The 23,668-nt window shown below is 38.9% G+C and overlaps 1 protein-coding gene across 3 annotated transcripts in view; it reads left to right on the top strand.

Moving 5' to 3' along the window:
- The window catches only part of CCSER1 (coiled-coil serine rich protein 1), a 708,879-nt gene that overhangs the window by 106,152 nt on the left and 579,059 nt on the right, over positions 1-23,668 (top strand). For all 3 annotated transcript variants that reach the window (XM_040599449.1, XM_040599460.1, XM_040599455.1), the window contains exon 4: positions 20,488-20,581. In XM_040599449.1, coding sequence (XP_040455383.1) covers positions 20,488-20,581 — 94 coding nt within the window. The remainder of the gene's footprint in view (positions 1-20,487; positions 20,582-23,668) is intronic.

Genomic DNA, 23,668 nt, shown 5'->3' with positions numbered 1-23,668 from the left:
TCTACAGATAGGAATTTCTGCTTGATCATGTAATTAATACAAGAGTTCTCTGTGACAGGATCTCTAATGTTAATGCCTTATCAGTACTGGAAAATTATTTCATGCAATACACAGCAATATACCAATTTTGCTATTTCCAATTAAGCTTGTTTTCCTAATACTGCTTTTGGAAATACCTTACCATTTCTTGTTTGTGACGTTTCATGCTTCTGATTTTTCCTGTCATTTTCTTTCTTACTAGCCTAATTTAAAATACAAATTAAGAAGGCAGGTCTTTTGTCTCTGTAAGCCTTATGTGTGTAGTTCCTTGTAGAATCACAGGATCATTCAGGTTGGAAGGCACCTTGGGAGGTCACCAGTCTGGTCAGGTGTGGGATCAGACCAGGTTGCTTGGTGCTTGAGCCAGCTGGGGCTTGAAAGCCTCCAAGGCAGGAGACTGCACAGCTTCAAGGAACTGTTTCAGTACCTGGCTGTTCTCATGGGGAACAAGTTTCTCCTTATACCCAGTCTGAATCTTTTGTTTCCATGTCTATGTCTGTTATCTTCTCTCCTGGTGCCATGCACTGCTGTGAAGAGCTTGGTGTTCTGTCTTCTCTGTAACCTTCTCAACACTAATGGCAGCCTGCTTTTAGCTCCTCCCAGAGCCTTTTTCTCTTATTTCCATTTGTCTCTCATCGTGTTAAGGGCTGTATTATCAGCTAAAAGCAGGAAAGAGTATTAGTTAAACTGTAGAGATTAAATTAGGAGTTCTTTTCTGACTTCACGATCAATAGAGCTATCTTGATGTGGAATTTAACTACCTCCCAGTATTTAAAAAACAAATGCAATCTCTAGCAACTTTTCTTTTTGCCTATAACTGCCAGATTACAGGAAGATTGCTTATGTAGAGACTATTATTTTCTCTGACCTGAGTGGAAGGAGATTCAGGTTTGCAAAAATGAAGACATAATTTTTCTTTGGTTTGTGCTTGAGCTGAAACCATCAGCTAGTAGTAGAAACTATCAATGTTTCTAGTACCATGTATAGCATGAAACAGAAGACAGTGTTCCCTCTCCTGGATGATTATTTTTGCTGATACTGGAGCAGAAAAATTTAGAATATCTGTGTGGTGTAATGCATAACCATGTGATATCAAGTATACAGATACAGAAAGTTGTTACAATTGTTATTCTTGGGAAGAGAAGATAAAAAGTCATTCCTGAAGAACTTTCTTCAGAAAGAACAGTGTCTTCTTTCAAATCACCAGGAGTGGGGCACAGTCCTGTAACAAGTTTATGCCCAGTTGAAGACGAAGAAATAAGCACTGAGACAAGTGATTGTCAATCACAAGTGAAGTGCTTTTTTCTTATAAGTGGGACTTTGTTCTGAGGATTTGCATAATTCTTTTGCATAATTATTTTTTTATTCACTTTTTAGAAGCTTTTCTTTTTGAAGTGAAAATTTGAAATATAAAGTTTACGTATAAAAGGCAGGAGGCAGTACCGTATCATCCTGTTATTTTTAATTTGAAAGAAAGCACGTGTGTGTGTGCGTGTGTGTGATTGAAATCAATGTATAACTGAGAATGTGATTTGAACTCCTGTATGTGGAGTTAATTTAAAAGTATGTCAGAGAGCTATCAGATCTGCTACTAATAACAGCAATAATGATGTACTACTTAGTCTTGGTACTGTTAATATTTAAGTTTGTGTATCTTTCCATTAAAGTTGACATTTATGATATAGAACCCTGAGGTAAAAGTTAAAGGCAATTATGCTGTGGTATCAATACACCATTTGTCTCTTTCAGACATACAGGAAGATTGTTGTGCCTAGAAATTAATTTTTGATTACCTGATCTTCTTAACACAAAGACACTGTCAAATCTCAATTCAAAAACGTTCTTTTGGGAAATGCATCAAGAGATTAAAATGTGCATTTCACCAAGAAACTGCCTTTCCCTCTTAGCCACTCGGTGGCAGTAAGCTTCTTTGTAATGATGGATGCTGATGTAAAATGTGCCTGGGCTTCGGGGTAAAAGGCTGCTCGATTTCTTCTGTAGTATGACAGCTGAGCCTTTTGATTAAAACATAAATTGTGTTTTCCTTATTTTATACAAATAACGGTGCAATAATATTTTGGAAGCATTTAGGAGAAGCGCGCCCCTCTGCAGCATGGAAAAATGTATGGAGGTGTGGATAGGAAAGCGAGTCAGGTGCTCTGGTATCTCAGCAGGTGAAGCCTGTGGCAAAGAAGCCTCTTGGAGGTTTTTATTTCTGATGATGATGTTGTCATAGCCAGGAAGCCGTAACCCTGCGATGCTATGAACTTGGCAGTGTTGTCGTCCTTGGGGGGAGGGGGGGGGGGGGGAAGTATCCGAGATTGCTCAGCGGTAAAGAAGCCTGACAGACAAATTACCGTGGCTAGTCTAATCCTTACATTGAAGCTCTGCAGGGTCAGGGGCCAAGCTTCAACATCAGAGTGGTGCAGTGTGGCTCATGGGAAAAGATGCCGAAAGGCGCTGGGCAACAGGTAGGCTAAGCAGTTCTTGCAGCGTGGAGAAATGCTTTGAGTGAAGATATGGACAGGCCAGCTCAGCGCGCTTTTACTCTGTCTCTGTAAACAGAAAGAGGCTGGAAAAGAAATCTGCACACTTTTGAGTAACAGTTTAGAGTGTCCAGTTGTTCAAAGCTGTTGCTTGGTAGCAATGCAGATACTATACAGAAGGGAAATAAAATCCTACTGTATTGCTGCATAACAGAGGTGTGATTTCTTTTTTGCTATAAATTGTCTCAAGACGTTTCAGAAAATAATGATTTCATTGCGCACAGACATTGTGCACAAATGAAAGAGCTAAATTTCATGCAATAAGACACCATGCAAAAGAAAGTACAGATATCTTGTGAATTTTCTTTGTTTACTGTTGCACTGAATTGTCATTATTTCTGGGTTTTTAGTGCATGAGCACTGGCATAAAGGCATTGATAGAAAGACTCACTTGGCATTCTGTGTAGGCATAGGATGCTACAAGTGAAAGAAGCTATTATGGCTGAGGCAGCTACAGCTCTCCAATTTTCACCTGGCTCCTTTTTTGGCTGGGAGAGCAGAACATGATGTGTGATTGCTTCTGGGTCACAAAAATTTACATCACAGACTATTAGGATAAATTACCTTAAAGGTATTTATTTTAACACTTCTAGTGGTAACTTGTGGAAGTTCAGAACTGAATACTTGTTCCACGTGTCCTCATAAGGTTGCAATAAAGTAGAGGAGGGATGGAGCAGTGAGATGGGGCTGGTGATCTCCTCAGCTGTCCCTGCTGAATCTCCTGCTGAAAGTGAGTGGGAAAATTGCTTACAGTTTTTTGTTCTGAGACTTACTACCTGAATAAGTTAGACAGACATGGGCTAGGAGTGGAGACAGTACCTTCACGTTGAAGAGATTACCTGATGTAATGAAGCAGAAAGTGCAGCAAGTGTAGCAAAGCTCCCAGTTTCTCAGTTGACTGATGTTCCTTTAGTCAGGTGCGTTTCAGGTGTAATATTTTAGTCCTTCTACTCTATAGCTTCATCAAACTAAGAAAAATTAAAGCAAAATACAATCAGATGTCAAGTTTTCCCTCGTTTCATATCCAAACAAGATAAATATACAATTTTAATATCGGTTACAGTAATTCAGAAGGCAAACTATATAACAAAGCAAATCATATACCGGCTCCAATTCCCCTGCAGATGCCTTTTTATAAGCATAGTGTCATTGAGTAAAAGCAAGCTATTGCCTGACTTTTTTTCCAAAAGGCATGAAATCCACTTTTCTTTGGACGCTTAGCCCAACCCATGCAGCAAGTAGAACATATGAAGGATGCTGCTTTCATGGATGCAAGCATATCTTCCACTGGGAAATATTCAAATGTATAAGTGTAAATCCTGGATTTTTATGGTCCACAAACCATGGTTCTGTTAATGTAACCTTATAAAATAGCAAGAATAGATAATTTTGGAGAACTGTTTTATACATGGCAAATACATGTGTATTGGTAGCTTTTCTCTGCTTTACATTTGAAAAATTACACAAAAATCTTTAGTGTTGTATTTTACTTTTGTAGATAGTGCATGGAAAAACCAATAGATGAACAGTTATTGCTTTGTTCATGACTGGTACCTGAAGAACATTTTTGCACACCAAGATACATGTTTTTTTTTTACATTTTATGTTTACATTCTCATAAATTAAACTGGACTTTTCCCCAGGGACCAGAATGCCAAACTTTCATTGATACACCGTACTGTTAAGTTTTGCAGGGCTAGCCTCTTGTGTATTCTGAGGGAAGGGAAAACAACAAACCTGTTACATCTTTGCAGTTCATACCTTTGTGGATAGTCTTGAATCTTGATCTTGAAGGAGGAGGAACATGCTGTCAAATGATTTGGAGTGTAGAAGGGCACTTGCCTTGGTCGGCTGAAGTGGAGAACTGGAGCTGAGACCAATGCAAGCTCATCACACCTGTGGTGTTGCCCAGGTAGTGACCAGTGAAAGAAAATACAGAGTTTTAATTTTTGTTTCCTTTCTCATCCCCTAAAAGTACAAATGAAAACTGAAATTAGTACATAGTTCTTATAGTTGTAAGGGTATGGTTTAGTTTGAGGTTTTTGAGTGGGTTTTTTTAGTGTTCTGGCTCAGGACTTTCAAATGTCTGCCTCTTGGTCTCCTAAATCTTTGCCAGATGGGCAGCAGGGCTGTTGTGTCTATGTGGCACAGCTATTTTGGAGGTTAAAGTTGTAACTACTTGGTCATCTCTCTGATAGGACCGTTCCTTACATCTTTTATTACCTGGTCATTGGGCCTTTAAATGGACTCAATTCAGTGGTGAGTCAGAGCAGGGAGGAAGATCCTGAAATTGTGTGTTTGTGGTGACGGGTGCTGCTGAAGCAAAAAAGTTGGTGTGCTGTATGTGTGTTTTTATGTGTTTGTATTGAAGGAACATGCCTGTTCCTCAGTCGGTTTCAATTATCACTTATTTATAAATAATACAACCACAATGTCTAAATCTAACCTTTAACTCAGTAAATCTCTGTCTGCAGTAATTTGTGTATTGCTCTCTTATTCTCTTAACAGCTTAGGATGCTCACCTGTCTGAAGTGAGTACAGATTTAAGGAAGAAAAACCCATCCCTTCTGTTAGTAACAGCAGGCTGACTTGATTATGTTGGTACGTGCTCGTTGTTTCAGCAGCTGTAAGGACAGACGCTGGTTTCGTGGCTAGTGTGGCAGCATAGACAAACCTGTTTAAGAACCTCTGGCAAGTTAAGAACTTCATCTCTTTGTTTTAGTCAGGTCCAGCGGGTGGATGTTTGCTCAAATTGCGACACAATAAAATTAAGCAATTGCCTAGTATGGCTGAATAAGGGAGGAGCAGAAATGAAAGACTGCACTCTGGTCCCACAGCGCAGCCACTTCATTCTGTGGAATAACTTCCCCTGTCTCCGATTCCTGTCCTAAAAGCAATAGGATGATGAGTTGGCCTGTATTAATTAGAGTATGGGTATATCGTGTAGCAAGCAAATGAGTTTTATGAGCATTTGGGACTAGGGAAAGCTGACTTGCAAGGGGATTTGTGTTTTGTAACAGATGGATCAATGTCAGTGTCAAAGAAGGATGTGGGTTTCAGCAGAAACTTCTTGTGGTCAAGGCAAAAAGAATATTCCATTCCTACCATTGTAAAGTGTGAGCTTGTACAGCACTTCTGCTCATAGCAGATGCAGTGCTTAAATCTCGCTTTTCTGTCCCGATATTTCTTGTTGCTTAGCTTCTGCATTTTGTCTTTTAAGACTGTTACTCTTCTGTCCAATTCAGTTAATGTTGGTAAAGTGGTTCAAAATTTTCTGGGAAAAGAACAACAACAACAAAAAAGGTTGTGCTTAGATAATGGGATGACATCAACCTTATTTTTTTAGGCAAGTAGGCTAATAAGTTATCATTTGTAAAAGTACATGCACACTTGTACTGCAGAACTGGGAATAGTACTGCATAGCACTGAGCACCAGAACAGCATTTACATGTGCTGGCTTTACCACGTTTGCTTTATGACTCCAATAAACAGAAAGAAAACCCAAACTAATTTTTTGTTAATCCAGTCTATACAGAATTAAGGCTGTAGAAGGCATGGACCTATATATTTGATCAGATTTCTTTTGCTCAGCATGTCCAATGTTGTCTTATCTTTATGTAGATTCTGCTGCATATTTCTAAAACCTCTTTACTTCTGTACTTGCCTCTTATCTTACCCTAAAAGCAGCAGCAGCTGCAGAAAGTGCCTACATGCATAAAAGCGTCTTAAAAACAGGGATACTGACCAAGAAAGAACATGTTGCTGTATTTTGGATGTGTGAAGATGTCTGCTAGTTCTTGTAAAAAGTGTTACTAGAACCTGTTGGCTGAAGTGAGGTTTGAATCTGGGTAAAAAATCAAGGCACAAGATAAAATTAAGGAATTTCAACATCACTAAAAGTGCTATACTTAAAAGTATAGTACAAGTGCTTTCTGATTCTAGTAAAAATTTGAAAATAATGGCAGCCTGCTATCTCTAAGATAGTAAATATTTACCTTGTAATACTTCAATTTATTCTGTAAGGTCCTGACTACATAGGCACTGAGGACTGGTCTCATTTAAGAGTCCATGTTGTCCTTAACATAAATTTGAACATTAGTTTTATGTGTTGTATGCTGAATAACATTTTGTGTAGTATTCTCCCCATGAGTTTATTGCGGTGGCCCTACTGAAGCTTAGTCCATGAGGATCTGGTTTGGTCACATTATGGGATACAAACCTGTCCTTAGCAGTGAGCAAGTCTGGTTTTGTGCTGTTTCTTAAGTGAACTTACAAATGCTGCTATTCTAATCAAAGCAAAAGACTGTGTTTTACCTCATTCTGAAAGGAAATGATAACTGTACTAAAGGAACGTACCCTGTGATGTATGTATTGCTGATTCTTTTTAAATCTAGACTTTTGACCAAAAGGCTATCTTATTTTAGGCCTCTTAACAGTGTGCCCTGAGCACCTAGCCATTAAGGAATAATGAGAGCATTGATTTGATGAAAGGGGAAAAAAAAAACCCAAACTAGAGCACATTAGACTATTAAATTAAAAATTTATTTCAATTAGTACTGGGGAGACTGCTTTCTACCCTACTAAATTAGGCAGCTGGGAATTAATGGCAAGTGAAAATCATGATGACAGTCGTTTTTGGTCAGGCTTTGAGAAAGTTTCTGACAGTGTCACCATGACCTCGAAGAGTTTCAATTGCTGTCTGTACTGAAGATACATAAATGTTGATTAGTGCAAAAGGTCTTTGGAGCACTTTCTAGCAGAGCTAAGTCTTTCCTGACCGTGGTCCAAGCTGTCAGTGTAGTCAGCTGCCCACCCCCGTTTGTTCAAATAGCAGATTTGTCACGTGCTCAGGATGAAGATTTTCTGTGACTTGATGCATGATATATGGCAAACCAGAGAACCTTTAACAAGTAAGTTGCAGATTTAGTGAGTGCATATTTTTATTGGTTGTCCTTTTAAACCAAAAAAGTGCTATTTCTTTGCTATTCTTTATTATATGCACATTATTTCTGTTAAATTTATAGGAAGAATCGGAATTGTCAAAGAAATACTGCAGATGCTGTTTAAGCTGCAAAGCCACACAGCAGACAGAATTAAATGGAAACAGAATTGGGAGTAAAAGGCCTGTAAGCAGAGTGAAGAGCAGGTTTTGTGTATGTAGTTTTTTAGAATACTGTTTACTTCTGAAGAACCAGACACCGATCCAATCCCTAGAATATGCGTATATCATTATTTGGGCTCCATATGTATCCATATATAATATATATGATATGTAACAGTATTATTTGAGCTTTCACTGGCTAGAATGCATCATCAATTACATTTTCCCAACCTGATAAATCTGACATCAGTCTGATTTTTGACTCAGATTACTGAAGGATTGGATGTCCTCACAGCAAGTAACAGTCTGTGATGCAATTAACATTAGGAAGGGTTATGTTGAACTGAAAACGAGCTGTAAGTTTATTGCCTTACAAAGGGAATCATCTTAAGCTTTGGGCTCTGAAGCAGTAATAAATCTGGTGCTATTGTTGGGGTAGGCTGAACAATCAGGGGTGCCCAAAAGTTTAAGAACTAGCCTAATCATCTTCCCTGGAGTTCAAGGAGTGTTATACCACTCCAAGAGGGTAGTGTTCTCGGTATTTCCGCTCTGCTCCTACAAGGAGATCATCCCCTTAATAGCATACCGACTTCATCAACAGATTGTTGGGTCTTTCTGGAGGTGAGTGCTGGGACACAACCAAGTGCTGTCAGTTGTCCCTAGTTGTGGCTGGCAAGGTGACTGGCAGCTGAATGTACAGGTTTGGTCATCTCTGAATTTGGACATAAAAGCCAGGTGACCTCTGATACCAGTATAATGTTCTGTTCTTAAGCTGGGCATGTCTGGCAAACTGAAGCTGTCTGTTCAGTTTAAACACCTGTGTAAATCATGGGAAAGAGTTGGACACAGCTCCGTGAGTATTCATGCTGTTTTTCCATTCTGTTGTCTAGGGGACTAAGTATTTGTTAGAAGAAAAATGCAGATGTGGATACTGAAAGACAGAGTAATTTTAAGCATCAAAGAGTTTTGAAAGTACAGGAGAGAAGTAACAAAGCCTACGCAATGTACACATTACGAAATTTCCAGCAGGTGGTTGTTTTCTCTCAGTCTTTGTGAAATTTAGATACCTCTACAGGATGGAATGTTGTGTTTTGTGTTGCTGATGTTAGTCAAAGCTTGTTACAGGTTGTCTTGCTTCCTCAAGTTCTGAATTCACTGCTCGTTCACCTGCAATAACCAAAAAAATCTGTTTTCTGAACCAGTAATTACCATTACATTCTTCCTTTCAAAAACAATCAAACAAAAAAACCCAAACCAAACCAAACCAAAACCCCCAAAACCCAAAAAAGAAATTGGAGAAAAATATGCACTAGCAGAAAAATGACATTTGAGCAGAAGCCTTTCTCAAAGAATGATTTAAACCCCTGTTTACTAGAGCAGCCGTAGGCCAAAGTTGCCATGGAAACAGAAAGAATTCAAATAATATTAGCAATAGCATATCTATTATGATATTGCATTAACGATGCTATAGTAAAGGGTCACTTGTGGTTTCATTTACAGGGCTCCCTTTTTTGTGATTTATCACCAATATTGCAGGTTACAAATTAGAATGAGAAACAGAAGGTTCAGCCTTGAATTGGCTTATAATAATAGCGGGAGGGAAAAAGTATTAAATTTTTCTTTTACTAGACAAAAATATTTTATTTACTTAATCATATGGCTCAGAGTTTTGAGGTTTTTGTATGTAGCAAGATCTTAGTCTTTTGTTAGGAGTAAAATAATGCTCAAACCATAAAAGAAATTGTCTCCATTTGGAATCCAGCAGTGCTGACTCCAACAATGCAGATGAATGACTAGAACTGGGACACTTTGGGGAGAAGTTATTTGCAAGAAGAACTGATTGCTTCTTGAGCTTGGTACCATACCTGTATCTTTTCCTGCATTGCTTTTCAGAAATACTGAAAACACATGCTGAACAATGTTAGTCCCGTTTGGGGGAATGGGGCCTTGGACCTGTCTCTGACAGCTGAAATGTGGCTAGTGCTGGATGGTGGCGGGAGAACTGTCCTGTTATGCTTTGTCAGAAGAATATTCTTTAAAGAGAGTGCTGTGGTTTACCCCAGGAGTGGTAGTGGTTTATCACAACTATCAACGCTAAGGTTCTCCCTCTTCTATCCCCTGAATTTAAATGTTTCTTTTTTTGGCAGCGAGGTTCATACTAGTTGTAAGAACCCCCACCATGCACTACTGTTGTAAGACACCCCTCACCCCCCACCCCCATGTACTACTGGCCAAGAAAAGGCAAAAATGAAATCGATTAGGTGTCAAAAAGCAATTTTTGACCCTTTAAATGTTGGCTGAAGCACTGACTTGCGTGCTGTCAGGATGCAGCCAGAAGTCTCTAGTTGCCAAGGTTTCAATTGCCAAAAGGTTTAGCTGTAAGTTATGGGTTTTATTTAAGTGGTTTTGGAAAAATTTACCTGATCAATCCATGTGTTGAATAACCTGTTATACTGACATGTCTAAGGTTTATACAAATAAGCTTCACAGACTGCTCTAAATTATATCCTATATAAGTGCAGGATAGAGGTACTCGAGGAGCTTTTTCTGTGTTTGGCAGAAAAATCTGGCATGTGAGATGTAAAAAAACTTTATATGATGGTAATGACTGCATCAGAATGCTTGCATAGTGCTTTGCCTATTACAAAAGCTGTAAAAAAATCAACTAATCCGCAAAGCAAATTATGTGTTGCAGATGTATCCCTCTGCTGTGAGGAGAGCATATGTATATGTGAGTGAGAGGAAAAAAATCTGTTCAAGAAGGCTTTATTTGGTTATTTTAAGCTTTATTGCATTTCTTTGACTGTATTTTCATACTTCCCTTACGGAATAATTTTTTTCTATGATTCTTTTAATGAAATTATGGATTTATGTATGAAAAAGGTATACACCTTCTTTTTGAACGCAAAATCCAATTGTCTTGGTTCTGATTACAGACAAAGTGAATCTGAGCGCGCTAGAATTATTGGAAAGAATGGCGAACAGTCAGCAAAGTGCCTCTCAGTCTGAAACGATACTGTTCTTTCTTTTATTCACAGACTCAAATCTCAAGTTTCTGATGCACATAAGCTTGTGCATATTTTAAATGTGGCTTTTACTCCGATATTCTCGCGCGGGATGGTGAATTCAAGGTTAGGTGATTGCCGTCTTTATCAGCTTTCTCAAGAGCTGATCCTTATCTGGGATTGACTTGAACCTGGATTTATTAGAACACTTAATAGATTAATAAAGCTAAATTTGAAATGGTGAGGGCAGCTATTGCCTCCCAGCTCTGTAAGAGCTGTTTGTGCAGCTGGCTGGCATATTGCAAGTGGGTGCATGCACATAGGTGTATGTGTATGTAAGACTTAAAGGTGGCTGCAACAGGGCTGTTCAGGAGACTGACAAACGGCCGGTTTCGCTGGGCTGCAGGTACCAGTGATGATGGCGGTCCTCACCATCACCCTTGCTGAGGCTGTGGGGGCCAAGCTCCTGCACTCTCAGGTATTGGAAACTGAAGCCAAAGTGTTCTGCTTCTTCCTTCCCCATCTTTGCTTGCTCATCCTTGGTGGTTTTGTGCTTCTCAGCCTCCTCCCCAAAAGGAAAGGGAGGGGATTTCATCTGCCTCTCCTATAGGTCATCTTATTTTTGGAACCAGGACTAGTTCTGGTTCCATCACACACCTTTCCTACCTGTTATACCACCTTTGTTGTCATCTCGTGGTTTTTCTTTTACTTGCATGTTTCCCTGTACATCATTTGTGCAAATATGCCACCACTGTCTGTTTGAATCTTTGCAGTTGCATGTTACGTATATACCTGTGCTTAGCTGTGCTATAAAATACTGGTGTGTTGTTACCAGTCATACTGTTAGTGACATTGCTGTGTTACCAAAACACTGGCTATTGCCTATCCGTTTTAGCGTGCATATATCTGAGTTCAAGGGAAGCAAATATGAAGTGTGGCTTTGGTTACTCCTGCAGAGGCGAGTCCATCAGCATTCACAGATGCTGTCATAGAGGCAGGTTACACTACAGGACTACAATCAATGCTGCCCAGCCATGGCTTTCAGCGGCATGTTGTCCTCACCAGGGTTACAGTGTTGGATGACTCAACATCAGCAAAAGTATCCAAGACCAGCTCGCAGCGTCTACAGCTGCTGTGTAGGAAGAGAAGTTGGTGTAGATTTGTGGTGGGAGGTGGGCTAGTGACCTCCGGGTGTCAGAGTACCCTACCGTATGATCCTGCTGCATGCTGTCCCAGTGACAGGAAAGCTGATTCACATGGGGAGAGTGACGTTGGTGTTGTGCGTCAACATGTTTGCTTGAAAGCTTTTGTTTCTGAACTTCTGCAGGTAGGTACCATTTCCCCCTGTTACTTGATCCTCACTGACACCATGGCCAGAGGGGGAGCAAGGTCACCTCCTGCTCCTGCCACCATCGGTGCCTATGCTTTGCTGTGTTACGCTTCTGTGGCTTCAGCAGCACAGAATGAACCCTGTGTGGGTGGGCGACAGGGTGGGCGTAAACTAAGACCTGTTAAGAGAGTCCATTAGTTCTAATCATTCAGGCGAAAGGGGCATCATTACAGACATTGATTTAATGCAGAGAGAGAACTGCAAGGGCAGAAGCAAGATTAGGATGGAAAATACTGCGTTTCCCTCACACAGCCGAAAACGTGCATGCAAAAAATATTTTGAAGAATGGTACGATGTATCTGAGCTGTAAAGTTAGGCAGTTCTGTCCACTGATAATTTTCTGTCTTTGGTTCTTAAGGGCACATTGATTTAGAATATAAAATAATTTCCATGTTAGCTACAGAAAATGTTCTTACCAAATGTTACAAGATGTATTTTTTCCTTTTTAAAGTCTCTAGTTTATTCAAATAGGGAATGATACGCTTTTTGGGTGGTGCTATTCAGGAAAAAAAACACTTTTAAGCTTCTCTTGGTATATGAAAGGCTTTACATAAGCTTTACGTTTGGTACAGAGATTTTTAGACTGTTGACAGGGATTCTGTGTTTTTAAAGGTTTTTCTGTTTGCTGGGTTTCATGTACTTTCATTTTTCCTTTGAAGTATGTGGGAGAGTGCAGAAGGGGAAATACTTCATTATGTCCATGAATTATTCAGGTATGGTTCTAGGAGTTAACATTACTTTAAATAGCTCAAGGTCTTTCTTTTTCCTTGAGTATATCTCCGTTTTCATTCTTATGCTGACTGTATGTTATGTTCCTTTGCTGAATACGATTTTGATGAAGTACTGTCTTTTGGCAATCTCTAGAAATCATTTCGGAGTTGAAATAAGTATTTAATTCTGATCTTCTCCAGCATTAGATATACAGTGACCCTGAGTAGATACAGGTGGATTGTCATACATACGACTTTACAAAAGAATCAAATTATTCTCCCTAGAGTGTTTTCTATGTGCAACTGCAAAAGCATTGATCTCGAGTAGCCCCCCGTGTATGTTTCTACAGTGAAGGAAAAAAGGAATCTATAGTATTAAGTACTAAAAATTAGGCTCTTGCTCTCTGAGAATAATTTTATAAATGCCATTTAGTACACCATTTCAGCGGGGAGGCTTGAACACTTCATCCTTTTTTGTGGACACCCCCCCCCCCCCCCCCCCCCCCCCAATAAGGTATGCAAATCTGTATTCAGAAGGTAGTTAAGAACAGTAACACAGAGGAGAACTATCAGAAAGGTGTGTAAAAGCCACCATGGGGAGAAAGGAAAACAAAAAGGAACCCAAAGCATTTTCTGAGAAAGTGCGTTTTTAGAATTTTGTTCTTGTAGTTCTAAAAATATCTTTGAAAATCCAGTGACCGCTGCATAATCACTTATGGAAATGAGATGTGCTATTATGTCAGGGGAAAAAGCTTTAAAAAACTATTCCCCTGGATTTTAGGGCTTTCCTGATATAATCTAAAGCGGCAGTGAAGTAGGATTACGGATTCCTGAGGGGAAATGTGTCTGTGTACAACATAGTGATATGGAGAAATAGTGTGAAATGGGGACGATGGACACCGACTGTGATTGTATATGTCTACTCAGGAATGTGGGTATGGTGACTAGTCATGGGTGCGGTGTCTGGTCACATAGGCACACAGCTCTGAGGAGACAACTACAGTTTTGAGGAGACGCCTGCCCTTCTTCCTCTAACAAAGGGGCTATTTAAAAAAGAATGAGAAAAGGATGAGAGATATTCCAATGCTATCTAGAAGGAGGGAGTGCTAAGTCTCCTTGCTGGAGAAGATGGGATGGTCACAAGGACATGAATCACCACTCCTTGCTGGAGAAGATCCGGATGGTCACGGATGGTCACAAGAACATGAATCACCTACAAACCTGCAAGACCACCACATTCCAGGAAATGGACTGATAAGCTAATTAACATACGAAGCGGGGTTTAGGTATACATAACGAATATGTATAGGTGTTAATTGAATATTCATTTGTTTCATTGTATAAATGTGAGATGGTTCCTCACTTCGGGCATGCACGCTTGTGGAGGAGCGATCCCCCGTGCATCTGCGCGCAATAAACATACCTACTTTATAACTTTCGAGTTATAGAGTCTAATTCCGCACGTCAATAGGAGGTGATGATGAATGGCATTTCAAAGAGGGATGCCCTGACCAAAGCTTATCTGCTTGGTTTGAATTGCAGCAGCAGCGTTTTGCATAGGCACGCATCACAGGAAGCACAGTGATAAAAAGCTTTCCAGGAAAAAGTGTGTTTGCTGAGAACCGGTGGGAAGCTTGATCAAAAGATACATTAAAGATTAAAATGCAGTCAGTATGTTCACTTTCATGATAGTAAGGTTATATTAATGTATGTATAGCGCAAAGTAACTTGCAGTGACTTCTGTGAATATTATCTTCAGCCATATACATGTCTGACAGAAATGCTTATGAGCTGAGTAATTACAAACATGTTAGTGCTTCAGTCGTGTAGCTTCCTTAAGTTGCTTACTGGACCTCAGGTTCTCGAAGGTCTAGAACATTCTCCAAGCAACAGTCGAGATTTTGTTGCAGCATCACCGTACTGTAATATAATGGAAATCTCAGTCACTTGTGTCAAAGAACCCTGAAGAACACTGGGAAATGCCAGGCCCCAGTGGCAACTTCTTTGTGGATGCACAACAGCACTGGTCAGAAAAAAAATCTCCATCCCCTTGCCCAGAAAACCAAAATTTGTCAGGGCTGAATCTCCCTTGAGCATAGAAAATGGAAAAGAAACAGAAGCCATTGAACATCATACTGACTGTATTAATTAGAATAAAATTACAAAATAATATATAAAACTCTTCAAAGTTGCTGGTAATGATAGACAACCTGTGTCTGCTGCCTTTAGGATCTTACTACTTTATTATTTCAATGGTATAGGAGGAAGAAGAGTCTAGAATAAAAATGTGTGGAAACACGCACAAGTTAACCTTTTGATTGGTGCTATGGATTGCTGTCTGTTTCAAATGGGCAGATTTGTCACGTAAACCCAATTATTCATCTTGGTTTTGCATATTAGTTGTAAACATTTGGTTTTAAAAGGATTTATCTAGCTTTGTTTATATATATTATGCAATTGGTCCGATTTTGCTAGGTCCATTTTAAAAGTGAATTTCATTGCTGAACAAAATAATGTGCTTTACTGTTTTTTTATATTAATGTGTATGTTTTCTTGTCGTTTTTGAATACCAGAGTAGCCAGTTTTTAGAGGAGTATACTAATAATTCTGTAAGGAGTAATTTCACTCGGTATTTATATGTGTAAGTTGGTTATTTGGAATAATAATTTAAAACCCCCACATTGTAAAGGGGGCTTTATAAAGAAATGTTATTTGCTGTTTGTTGTTTGATTAAGCCCAATAGTAGCTTTGAGATTGTTATGTTGGGCACTTTATGTGTATTTACTACTAAAGCTGTTTTTATTTATTCCAGCTTTCAAACTCATTGTAAGTGTTGTAGACCCTCAGCTGGAACAGGTCTAAAAATAATGAAATAATTTACTATTCTGGAAAAGGAGTGGAAATTCTTGTATTATGCATTAGATTTCCTTTGAGTGATTATAGGAAGGGAAACTTGGAAGAGAAAGATGGACGTAGGGAGGGAACTAAGGTAGGAAGGAAACCCCCTGCAGCAACTCTGAGTAAACTTACTAATCAAATACGTGCTGTCTGGCTGAGAGGAACTGTATGTCTGATACATCTCTATCCCTCTAATGTTTCAGTTGTTTCTGAACTATATCCATGCAAATCACCACGTATCTTTTAATAATAAAACACTCCTTAGGTCATAGTTCTTAAGAATGTCTGGGCCCAGTCACAACTAATTTGAGTACCATTGAGTTCAATGAGCTTTGAGTAAGACACTGAGCTGTTGGATGAAACCCAGCAGTTTACACTTCTTGTTGCTGCAATAATTTTAAATATGAAAATTGTTACTGTAAAGTTAGTGATGCCTTGAAATATTCTTAGACTATCACTCTGTTCTGCTACAGGCATCATCAGTTGTTAAAAACAGTCTGAACTGTTGTCCAAATTACTGCTTTTTATTCTGAATTAGTAACATTTTATATATCACTGTTAAACTTGTTTAAATAATGGTGGTAGTTCACCAAGTCAAAAGTGGAAAGAGTGGTAGGTAAACGGGGATTACAGCCTGTCTTGACTAAAGGTGCTAAAACTTCGAAGCCTCATCTTGTTTGATCCTATATTGCTTTACAGGGGGTGGGGGGGAGAGATAATATCCAAAGTCCAGCAGAAAGAACCAAAATCGAGTCTGCAGTCAGAAAAACCGAGACACGTGGGTAAATGATTGATTAAGTAGGTGTGTTCATGGGTGCTTCTCACGGGTTATGACCAACTTTCAGATCAAATGGAAGAAAAAAGCAGAATCATTTTAGTTTTGGGTCCATTTTAATGGCAAAACAGTATCAGAAGTCAAGCAGACACTAGAAGTAGCAAAATATGTCTTAAAGTTTCCAAGGGGCTATTACAGAGCCAATGGAGAAGTTTTTGCTGCAGGGCTTCTGCCTTAACTAAATGATTTGCCTCCTGGAATAAATAGAAGGTCTGCCACCATAAATAGACAACGGATGTTTCCTTGGGACTTCGATGGAAGCATTAATTTCTTTTTCTTTATGTAGCAAAGCCTTGAAACTATTCACTTTGAATGCTCTTTAGGGCTTGATCTCTCCTATTTTCTTCTTTTAAAATTTAATTGCGTTATTCTTCAAAGAATGCAGCAGCAGTGGTAAGAGGGAGAACAGGGAAAGGGTCAAGAGATATTAAACTTCAAAAGAAATTACAATTGTTACTAATTGTCATAGCAATAAAGGAGTAATGGATCCTGGTGAGGAGGCAGAGGGCCGGAGGACGTTGGTGATACCAACGTTAGTGATACCGCTGAGCTGTTCTGGGGCATTAGGCAGGTCATTCTAGGAACTCTTATTATATTTTCTAATTATATGCTTTCAGAAAATGTTACTCAGTTAGGACAGCCCTGGGAACTTAACTAATGTTCTCTGCTTGGATGTGCTTTTAGGCATTTATGAGTTCATTTCTGTGTTCTGTCTGAGGAAGGACTGTACCCACAGAGGCGGGTGATGAGAGCAGGGAAGCGGCTGGGCTGATGTCATTGACACCTCTGGCTCTGCCAAGCCCCCCTCCTCCTCCTGATGGACAGTAGCTGCTTTAATTTGTTTGTTCCCAGTTGTGTGATTTGTCCCTTTATAAGGAACGAGTGGAGTCCTGAGGAAAGAGGGAGGCTTCCCCTGGTGGAGGTACTTCTGAGAAGAATAAATCTGGGGGAGCTTTTATTTGTCACTTTAACTTGCCTGCTATTGTTGGTGCAGCCGAAGGGGCCGTAGGAGAGGGCAGGCAAGGGCGTCACAGGTCTGTGGGGAAGGCAGCTGGGAGCCCTCAGCTCAGGTGGACAAGCAGAGGTGTTGCAGTGAGGAGCAGACTGCACACACATCAGCCTTGCAGGACAGAGAATAGATGGAGCACGGTTCGCCCCCATTCTGAAGGTTCTTGGAAGCGAAGACCTTCCTGAAAGGTGGTAATATGCAGGGGGAGAATGGTACACAAATCTTTGCCTTTTGGTCCATCTTACCTGGGGGAGTTTTTCAATTTGGAAAACTGTCGTTCCATTTGTGTGTGCTTTTTTCCCAAATCAGATAGAATTTGTTTTTTGATAAAGGCTGTGAATCGCTATATTTTTGCAGTCAGTTTCCCAAGAGTTTGGAACACGCGTAGGTTACTGCACGAGATATAGGAGATGCTCAATTAGCATGAAGTCATGCTCCTTACTGCTGGTACAGCTCATCAAAGGATGCTTAGCATTAATATCAATATGAGTTAATAAGAACAAACCTGTGTACTTCAACCTTTTTACCTTTGTCCTCTACTAGTATGAAGAACTTTTAGCTATTGCTTAAAAATTGCAGGGAATGTTCTGAAGTTTGTCACCAAAATGCTTTTCGTATATTAAGAAAATAATACAGAAACAAGGTATGTTGTACATTCTCTGAGCAGTTTTAATATACCATTTGATAAAACTTGAGTGCATAATAGCATTTAAATTTAAAAAGGGAGAAAACCCCCTCAAACTCTTCCTTTGCTTGAGACATGGTTTCCTTATGTTCATCTGATCTTAACATGTCATAATCATTGATTCTTCTTCTGAAATACAGCCGGTAATGACAGTTGGACTGAAGATACTTCAGTCATGTCAGGCAGTGTTTTTGGAACTTGTGTAAAAGAACAGCAAACAAATCTGGGAAGTGTCTTGCTGCTACTATTTTGAAAGATATTTAGGTACTAAAGGATACACATGAGCCCTATATGAGTTTTTCAATCTTCAGTGTTTCAGTAGTTACAACAGTGATTCAGAAGTTATTTAAGTTTTGGGTTATCTATAGCATTGAGCAATGTGTGTTCTCACACTTCTGTTTTAATACAGAAAACATTGTCTTTAATTTTATTTTTTTTTTAGTAAACCAGTTTTAGTTTGGGTTTGTTATGTGTTAATGCCAATCCAGACTAGAAAAGTTTGTGTCTACATAAGTATCAGGTACAGTAACCTGATACAATGCATCTGTGTTTTGCATTTTCTTGTTTTATTTTTATGCTTTTGTTTTGTAGAGTAATAAATAATTTGATTATTGAATGCCTATGTTTTGTCAGCATGAGGGAAAGAAACAGTCACTGATGAAGGCTTGTCAGCAGCTCTTTGAGTTAGAGGGAATAAGATGCTTTATGTTTGATGTCACTGTAATGTTCATGTGATGTATACTTTCCTTCTGTGCAACACGCTGCTCACTGCTTGTGTGGAGGTCTCTGCACTTGGCAATTGTCACTTCCTGTGCTTGGCATCTGTAAATGTAGTAACGGCATTAGCAGTGGGGTTTGTATCTCAGCAGAGGTTTTCTTGTGCTCATGGGTTTTCTCATGCTCAAGTCAGGGAAAGAATGTGAAATAAAAAAAAAAGTCCTTTTGTTGACTGCCTGGAGTGTGTGAAAGATTAGAAAGCAGGATTTGAAGAAATAATTACTCAAAAAGGGTTGGATGAATGTAAGTTGTGAGTGTGAGTAAGAATTAACATCTGTTGTGGAGGGAAAATACTTCAAAGTATTAGAAGGAGCATAGAAAAATATAGTTCAAACTTAAGTCAGGGAGGGCTTTTGCTAGTTTAATATATACTCCTGTTATATTTCTCTGCTCTCTGTATGGCAGATTGCTACACAGGGATCTCAGACAGCTGGATACTTTGGGAAGATCACCTGACCTCTTTTGCACTGAATTCCCATGTTCTCTGGGTTATGTTTGTGTTGGGAGCCTGTGCGACGTCTGGGGTGCCAGCACCTCATGCAGGATCTACTGACCTTCTTTGCCTGTGAATGGGCTGGAGAATTAAGCCTGTTGCAGTGTCACTTACAGATTTGCAAGCAAAATGCCAGCTGGAGAATGCATGAGTTATGTTTGGTTAGATGTTGGTGACTATGGAGAAAATCTGATGTTACCAAGTCAAAAGAAATGACCATAGTAGAAAACTGAGACTGAGTATTTCTCTTAATATATTGAGTGTAACAGCTTTAGGTTGGTAGGGGCTAGAGAAAACATTTGCCTCATCATCTCATTTTCTGAAGTTGCCCATGGTGAATACAGGAGCAGGGGACAGAGGCAAAAAAAATTAATCACAAAAAGGGAATGGGGACCTAAGCTACACTTAGGCTTTCTTTCTATCCAGGTAAGCATTTACCACCCACCTTAATACTTAAAAAGTCATGAGCTGATCATTTGTGCCTGAATTTCCTGTTTATCCTAAGTTTGTGAATCTATCCCTTGGAAAAGTAGAACTAGAAATCTCTCTTCAGAGTATATTGGTAAGGGCAGGCAGTGCTTAGGATTCCAAAATTTAATGAAAGACAAGTACTGATACTTCTTATGTTGAGCTAAAAATAACATTTTAATGTTCTTTAAAAGTTATGATTAAACTTGAAAGACACAAAACCATCATTGATCAGTTAAAAAAAGTAGTTATATGGATGGTGTTACTTGTACTTCTGGCTTTGTTTTGTTTTGGTGTTTGTTTTGGTTTTTTTTTTTTTTTGTTAAATAATTGAGATTCTCTAAAACCAGAAGAGTGATACATTTCTAGTTGGACAGGTGTTTCATATGATGTCTCACTGGTCCAATGTTAGAAAATTTTTCTGTAGTTCCTGCTTAAACGTATTACTCTGAACTGATTGCTCATTATTTTGTGCAGAAAAGTTTGGTTAACACGTCTGTCTAAATGCCCTTTTTTATTTTTTTTTATTAGGATGTTTTGAATAACTTGGGTTCCTGTGAGTTGGATGAAGATGACCTAATGCTTGACTTGGAGTTCCTAGAAGAACAACATCACCATCATTCTGGTAAGTCAGATATGTACTGAATATCTTCAATGAAGTATTGTTCTAGAAAGATAAAGAGAATGCATTCAGTACAATTACTTGGAAATAAAAAACCCCTCATTTTCATCGAAGAGGAGAAGCAGGATGCATTTTTTTTTTGGTAGTGTTTGCCATTTGACAGAAATACACTCTTTACACTGCATTTTTACAGCTACAGAAAAATTCCAGCACCAAGGGCAGACCCATCTGCTTTTTTAGATACTTAAAATGACTGTTGCTTACCCCAGGCGGTTCCCAGAAAGACCACTGCTGATATAATTGCAATCCTATTTAGTGTGTACTGGAATAATATGCTTCAAATAAAGGTGTGGCTTGAGAAGTGAACAGAACTTGATCCTTTCTCTCATGTTGCACTACCTTGATTAATAGCAATGAGCAAGGTCAACTCGCCAGGGTGTTCAGAACAATTTTATAATAGATTTATGCAAGGTCTTGGTAAGTCGTGGTACCTGCAGTGGGGCATCTTGCATTTCCTTTGGCTGTGACTGGGACAGTGCAGGGACTAGTCCGTGAACAGGAAAAGTCCTGCTGACTCCACAGGGTTCAGGGAGACTTAAAACATACGTGAGACTTGTACTTAACCACAGGTAGAGCTCAGAGTTTGTACTCTGATGTGATACTCTCTTATGGCACTGACATACTTTTAAGCAGGAGTAATTCTCACCCTCTCTTTTACCTGCTGTTTTCTGACCTCTCTTTCTCCATCCATGAATGTAGGTACCTGTAAGCACATATTCATGCATAACTGACGTGGAAGTGGGGTTTGAGACATATGCCTGCTTGTGTATGCTGTCTTTAGTTCTGGTCCCTCCTTCAATGCAAATTTAGCAATGGTTATGGATGAGCTGCTTGAACTGTGCTCTTGTTTCAAGGAGGGTTGTAGCAGCAATATGTGCATGATCGTAGTTTCCTAATTTACTGGGAGCTAGGATGCAACAAATTAACTGCACAGAAAAGGACCTTTCAAACTGTACTGAATTATGCTATTAAGTGGTTACAGAAAGTTAACTCATAGAGGAAGAAATGTGTGTCAAAAATCTTTGAAACCAAACATTACATTTTACAAGAAATCGTAGTGTGTAGACTTGTTCTTTCCCTGGACCTGATGGAAACAAATTAACTGGCAGAACCATTTTCCATAAATGAACTTCCTTAACATGTTGCATTTGGCCTTATCTGTGTTTTCCTCCTTTTAATCCTTTTTTTTATATTTATGAAGCATGGAATTAAGTGATGGAAAAGACATGTCCAGTTCGTCGTCGTCGTTGTTATTATTATCATCATCATCATCATTATTATCATTATTATTAATATGGGTAGCAGCTTCTGGAACACAGCTAAGATCACAATGCCTAAATGACATTATACTTGATAGAAAAGTATTTAAGATGGAGATGTGATATGACATACAATGTTTCTGCTCTTGGCTCATTATCCATAGCAAATGGGATGCTTTTAGAACAGAAAGACCTGCATTGCCCTTTGCAGCATGGTGAACATTTCTGTTCTGAGCAGTAATATAAAGACACACGTTGCAGTACACACTTTTTTGTTTTAAACAAAATGGGTTTTATTTTATTAATATTTGCTTTTTGATCCATTTTTGGTGGGTCTAGAATTCCTTATAAGCACCAGAATACAGAAGTGATAATTTTCAATATATACAACTGGTTTAATGCAGACCTTTAAACTTTTGTAAACTCATCAGTTTGGAGGTGATCATATTTCTGGGCATGCACATATAAGCTATTGCAGATAATTGGGAAGCAATATATGATTTTAAAAAGATCGTCAATCTTGTCCCCTTTTTAAACAAGAAGAGAACAGATTACATGCTGGGGATAAGCCAGTACTCTTATGGTAGAATTTATTATTCTAAGTGAATTTTAATAAAACCAAGGGACTGTTTGATTCTTTCACTATGGTACCAGCCTGAAAATAAGAGTAGATGATTTTCCATAGTATTTGCTAGTAACCATTTTGTTGGAATTTCTGTAAAAGCTTCTTAAAGCTGATGGGCTTGATAGCTTGCCCCTATGGCTTGCTTCAACAAAAATCATTCAACACAATCCCAGATGTGCAGATTTGTGAGCCTCCTCTTCTCTGTTGGTACATGCTGTCCATTGTGTACCAGATTCAGCGCTATGTAATGTCAGCTTTACATATTTTGAGTAGTTTTGTAGCAATATTTGTTCACATTTCCATGTGTTTCTCCAATATCTGAAAGGAATCTGTACATCTGACATCCACATGTGTATCATACTAAAGTTAGCTGGAAGTTAATGCATGTACTTCTAGATCTGTTATCAAAATGAAGGTGTTTGAGTATAAAAATAAGACATTAAAAGCTGCTTTTTACATGGAAACCTTAAAATTATTCTTTTCTGGGATTCAAGTTATCAACACTGCTGTGACTATTTACAGTGCAATAAAAATCCTGTTGATGTTCTAAATACTGATTATAGCATTGATTTTATTAGAGCCATAAGTCATAGAGCTGTAGTAAAATTCACTTGTGCCCCACTTTGGTTCTTTATAAGGAATTCTGTGGAGAATTACTATAGGGGGAAATGTTTCAAGAGAAGCTCCATTGCAGTATTTTAACAAAGACATTGAAATATGAAGAAGTGCAATTGGAAGATAATTCTTTCTTAGGTTGTTAAGGAGTGATAACTAATGAATCGGACAAGTTCCTAATCTTCAAGAGCCTATGAATATCTCTGAAATGACAAATTAGCTGAATATGAGGGCTAACGTCACATCTTTGACTTGAATATCAGAAACTATTCCTTGGTCAGGAGGCTGTATGCAGCAAGCTCCTATCATTAAAAGATAGCAATTCTGAAGTGTAGTGCCAAAGGTAATAAATACAGTTGATGGGTTGGTTAAAGGCAAGTTGAGAAAGTCTCTTAACTGCCATTAGGAGCTCCCGGTTTTTAGAGACTCTTGTTAGTTAAGGCCCAGTTGATAATAGCTTCTGCTTTTAGCTGCTGTGGTTGAAAAGAACAGGATTTGCTAGGATGGGGAAGTGTCTTTTTGACTTTCTAC

The sequence above is a fragment of the Falco naumanni genome, chromosome 1 (assembly GCF_017639655.2).
Source record: "Falco naumanni isolate bFalNau1 chromosome 1, bFalNau1.pat, whole genome shotgun sequence".
Classification (NCBI taxonomy): domain Eukaryota; kingdom Metazoa; phylum Chordata; class Aves; order Falconiformes; family Falconidae; genus Falco; species Falco naumanni.
The sequence above is the reverse complement of the archived record's forward strand: the minus strand, read 5'-3'. Positions and strand labels throughout refer to the sequence as shown.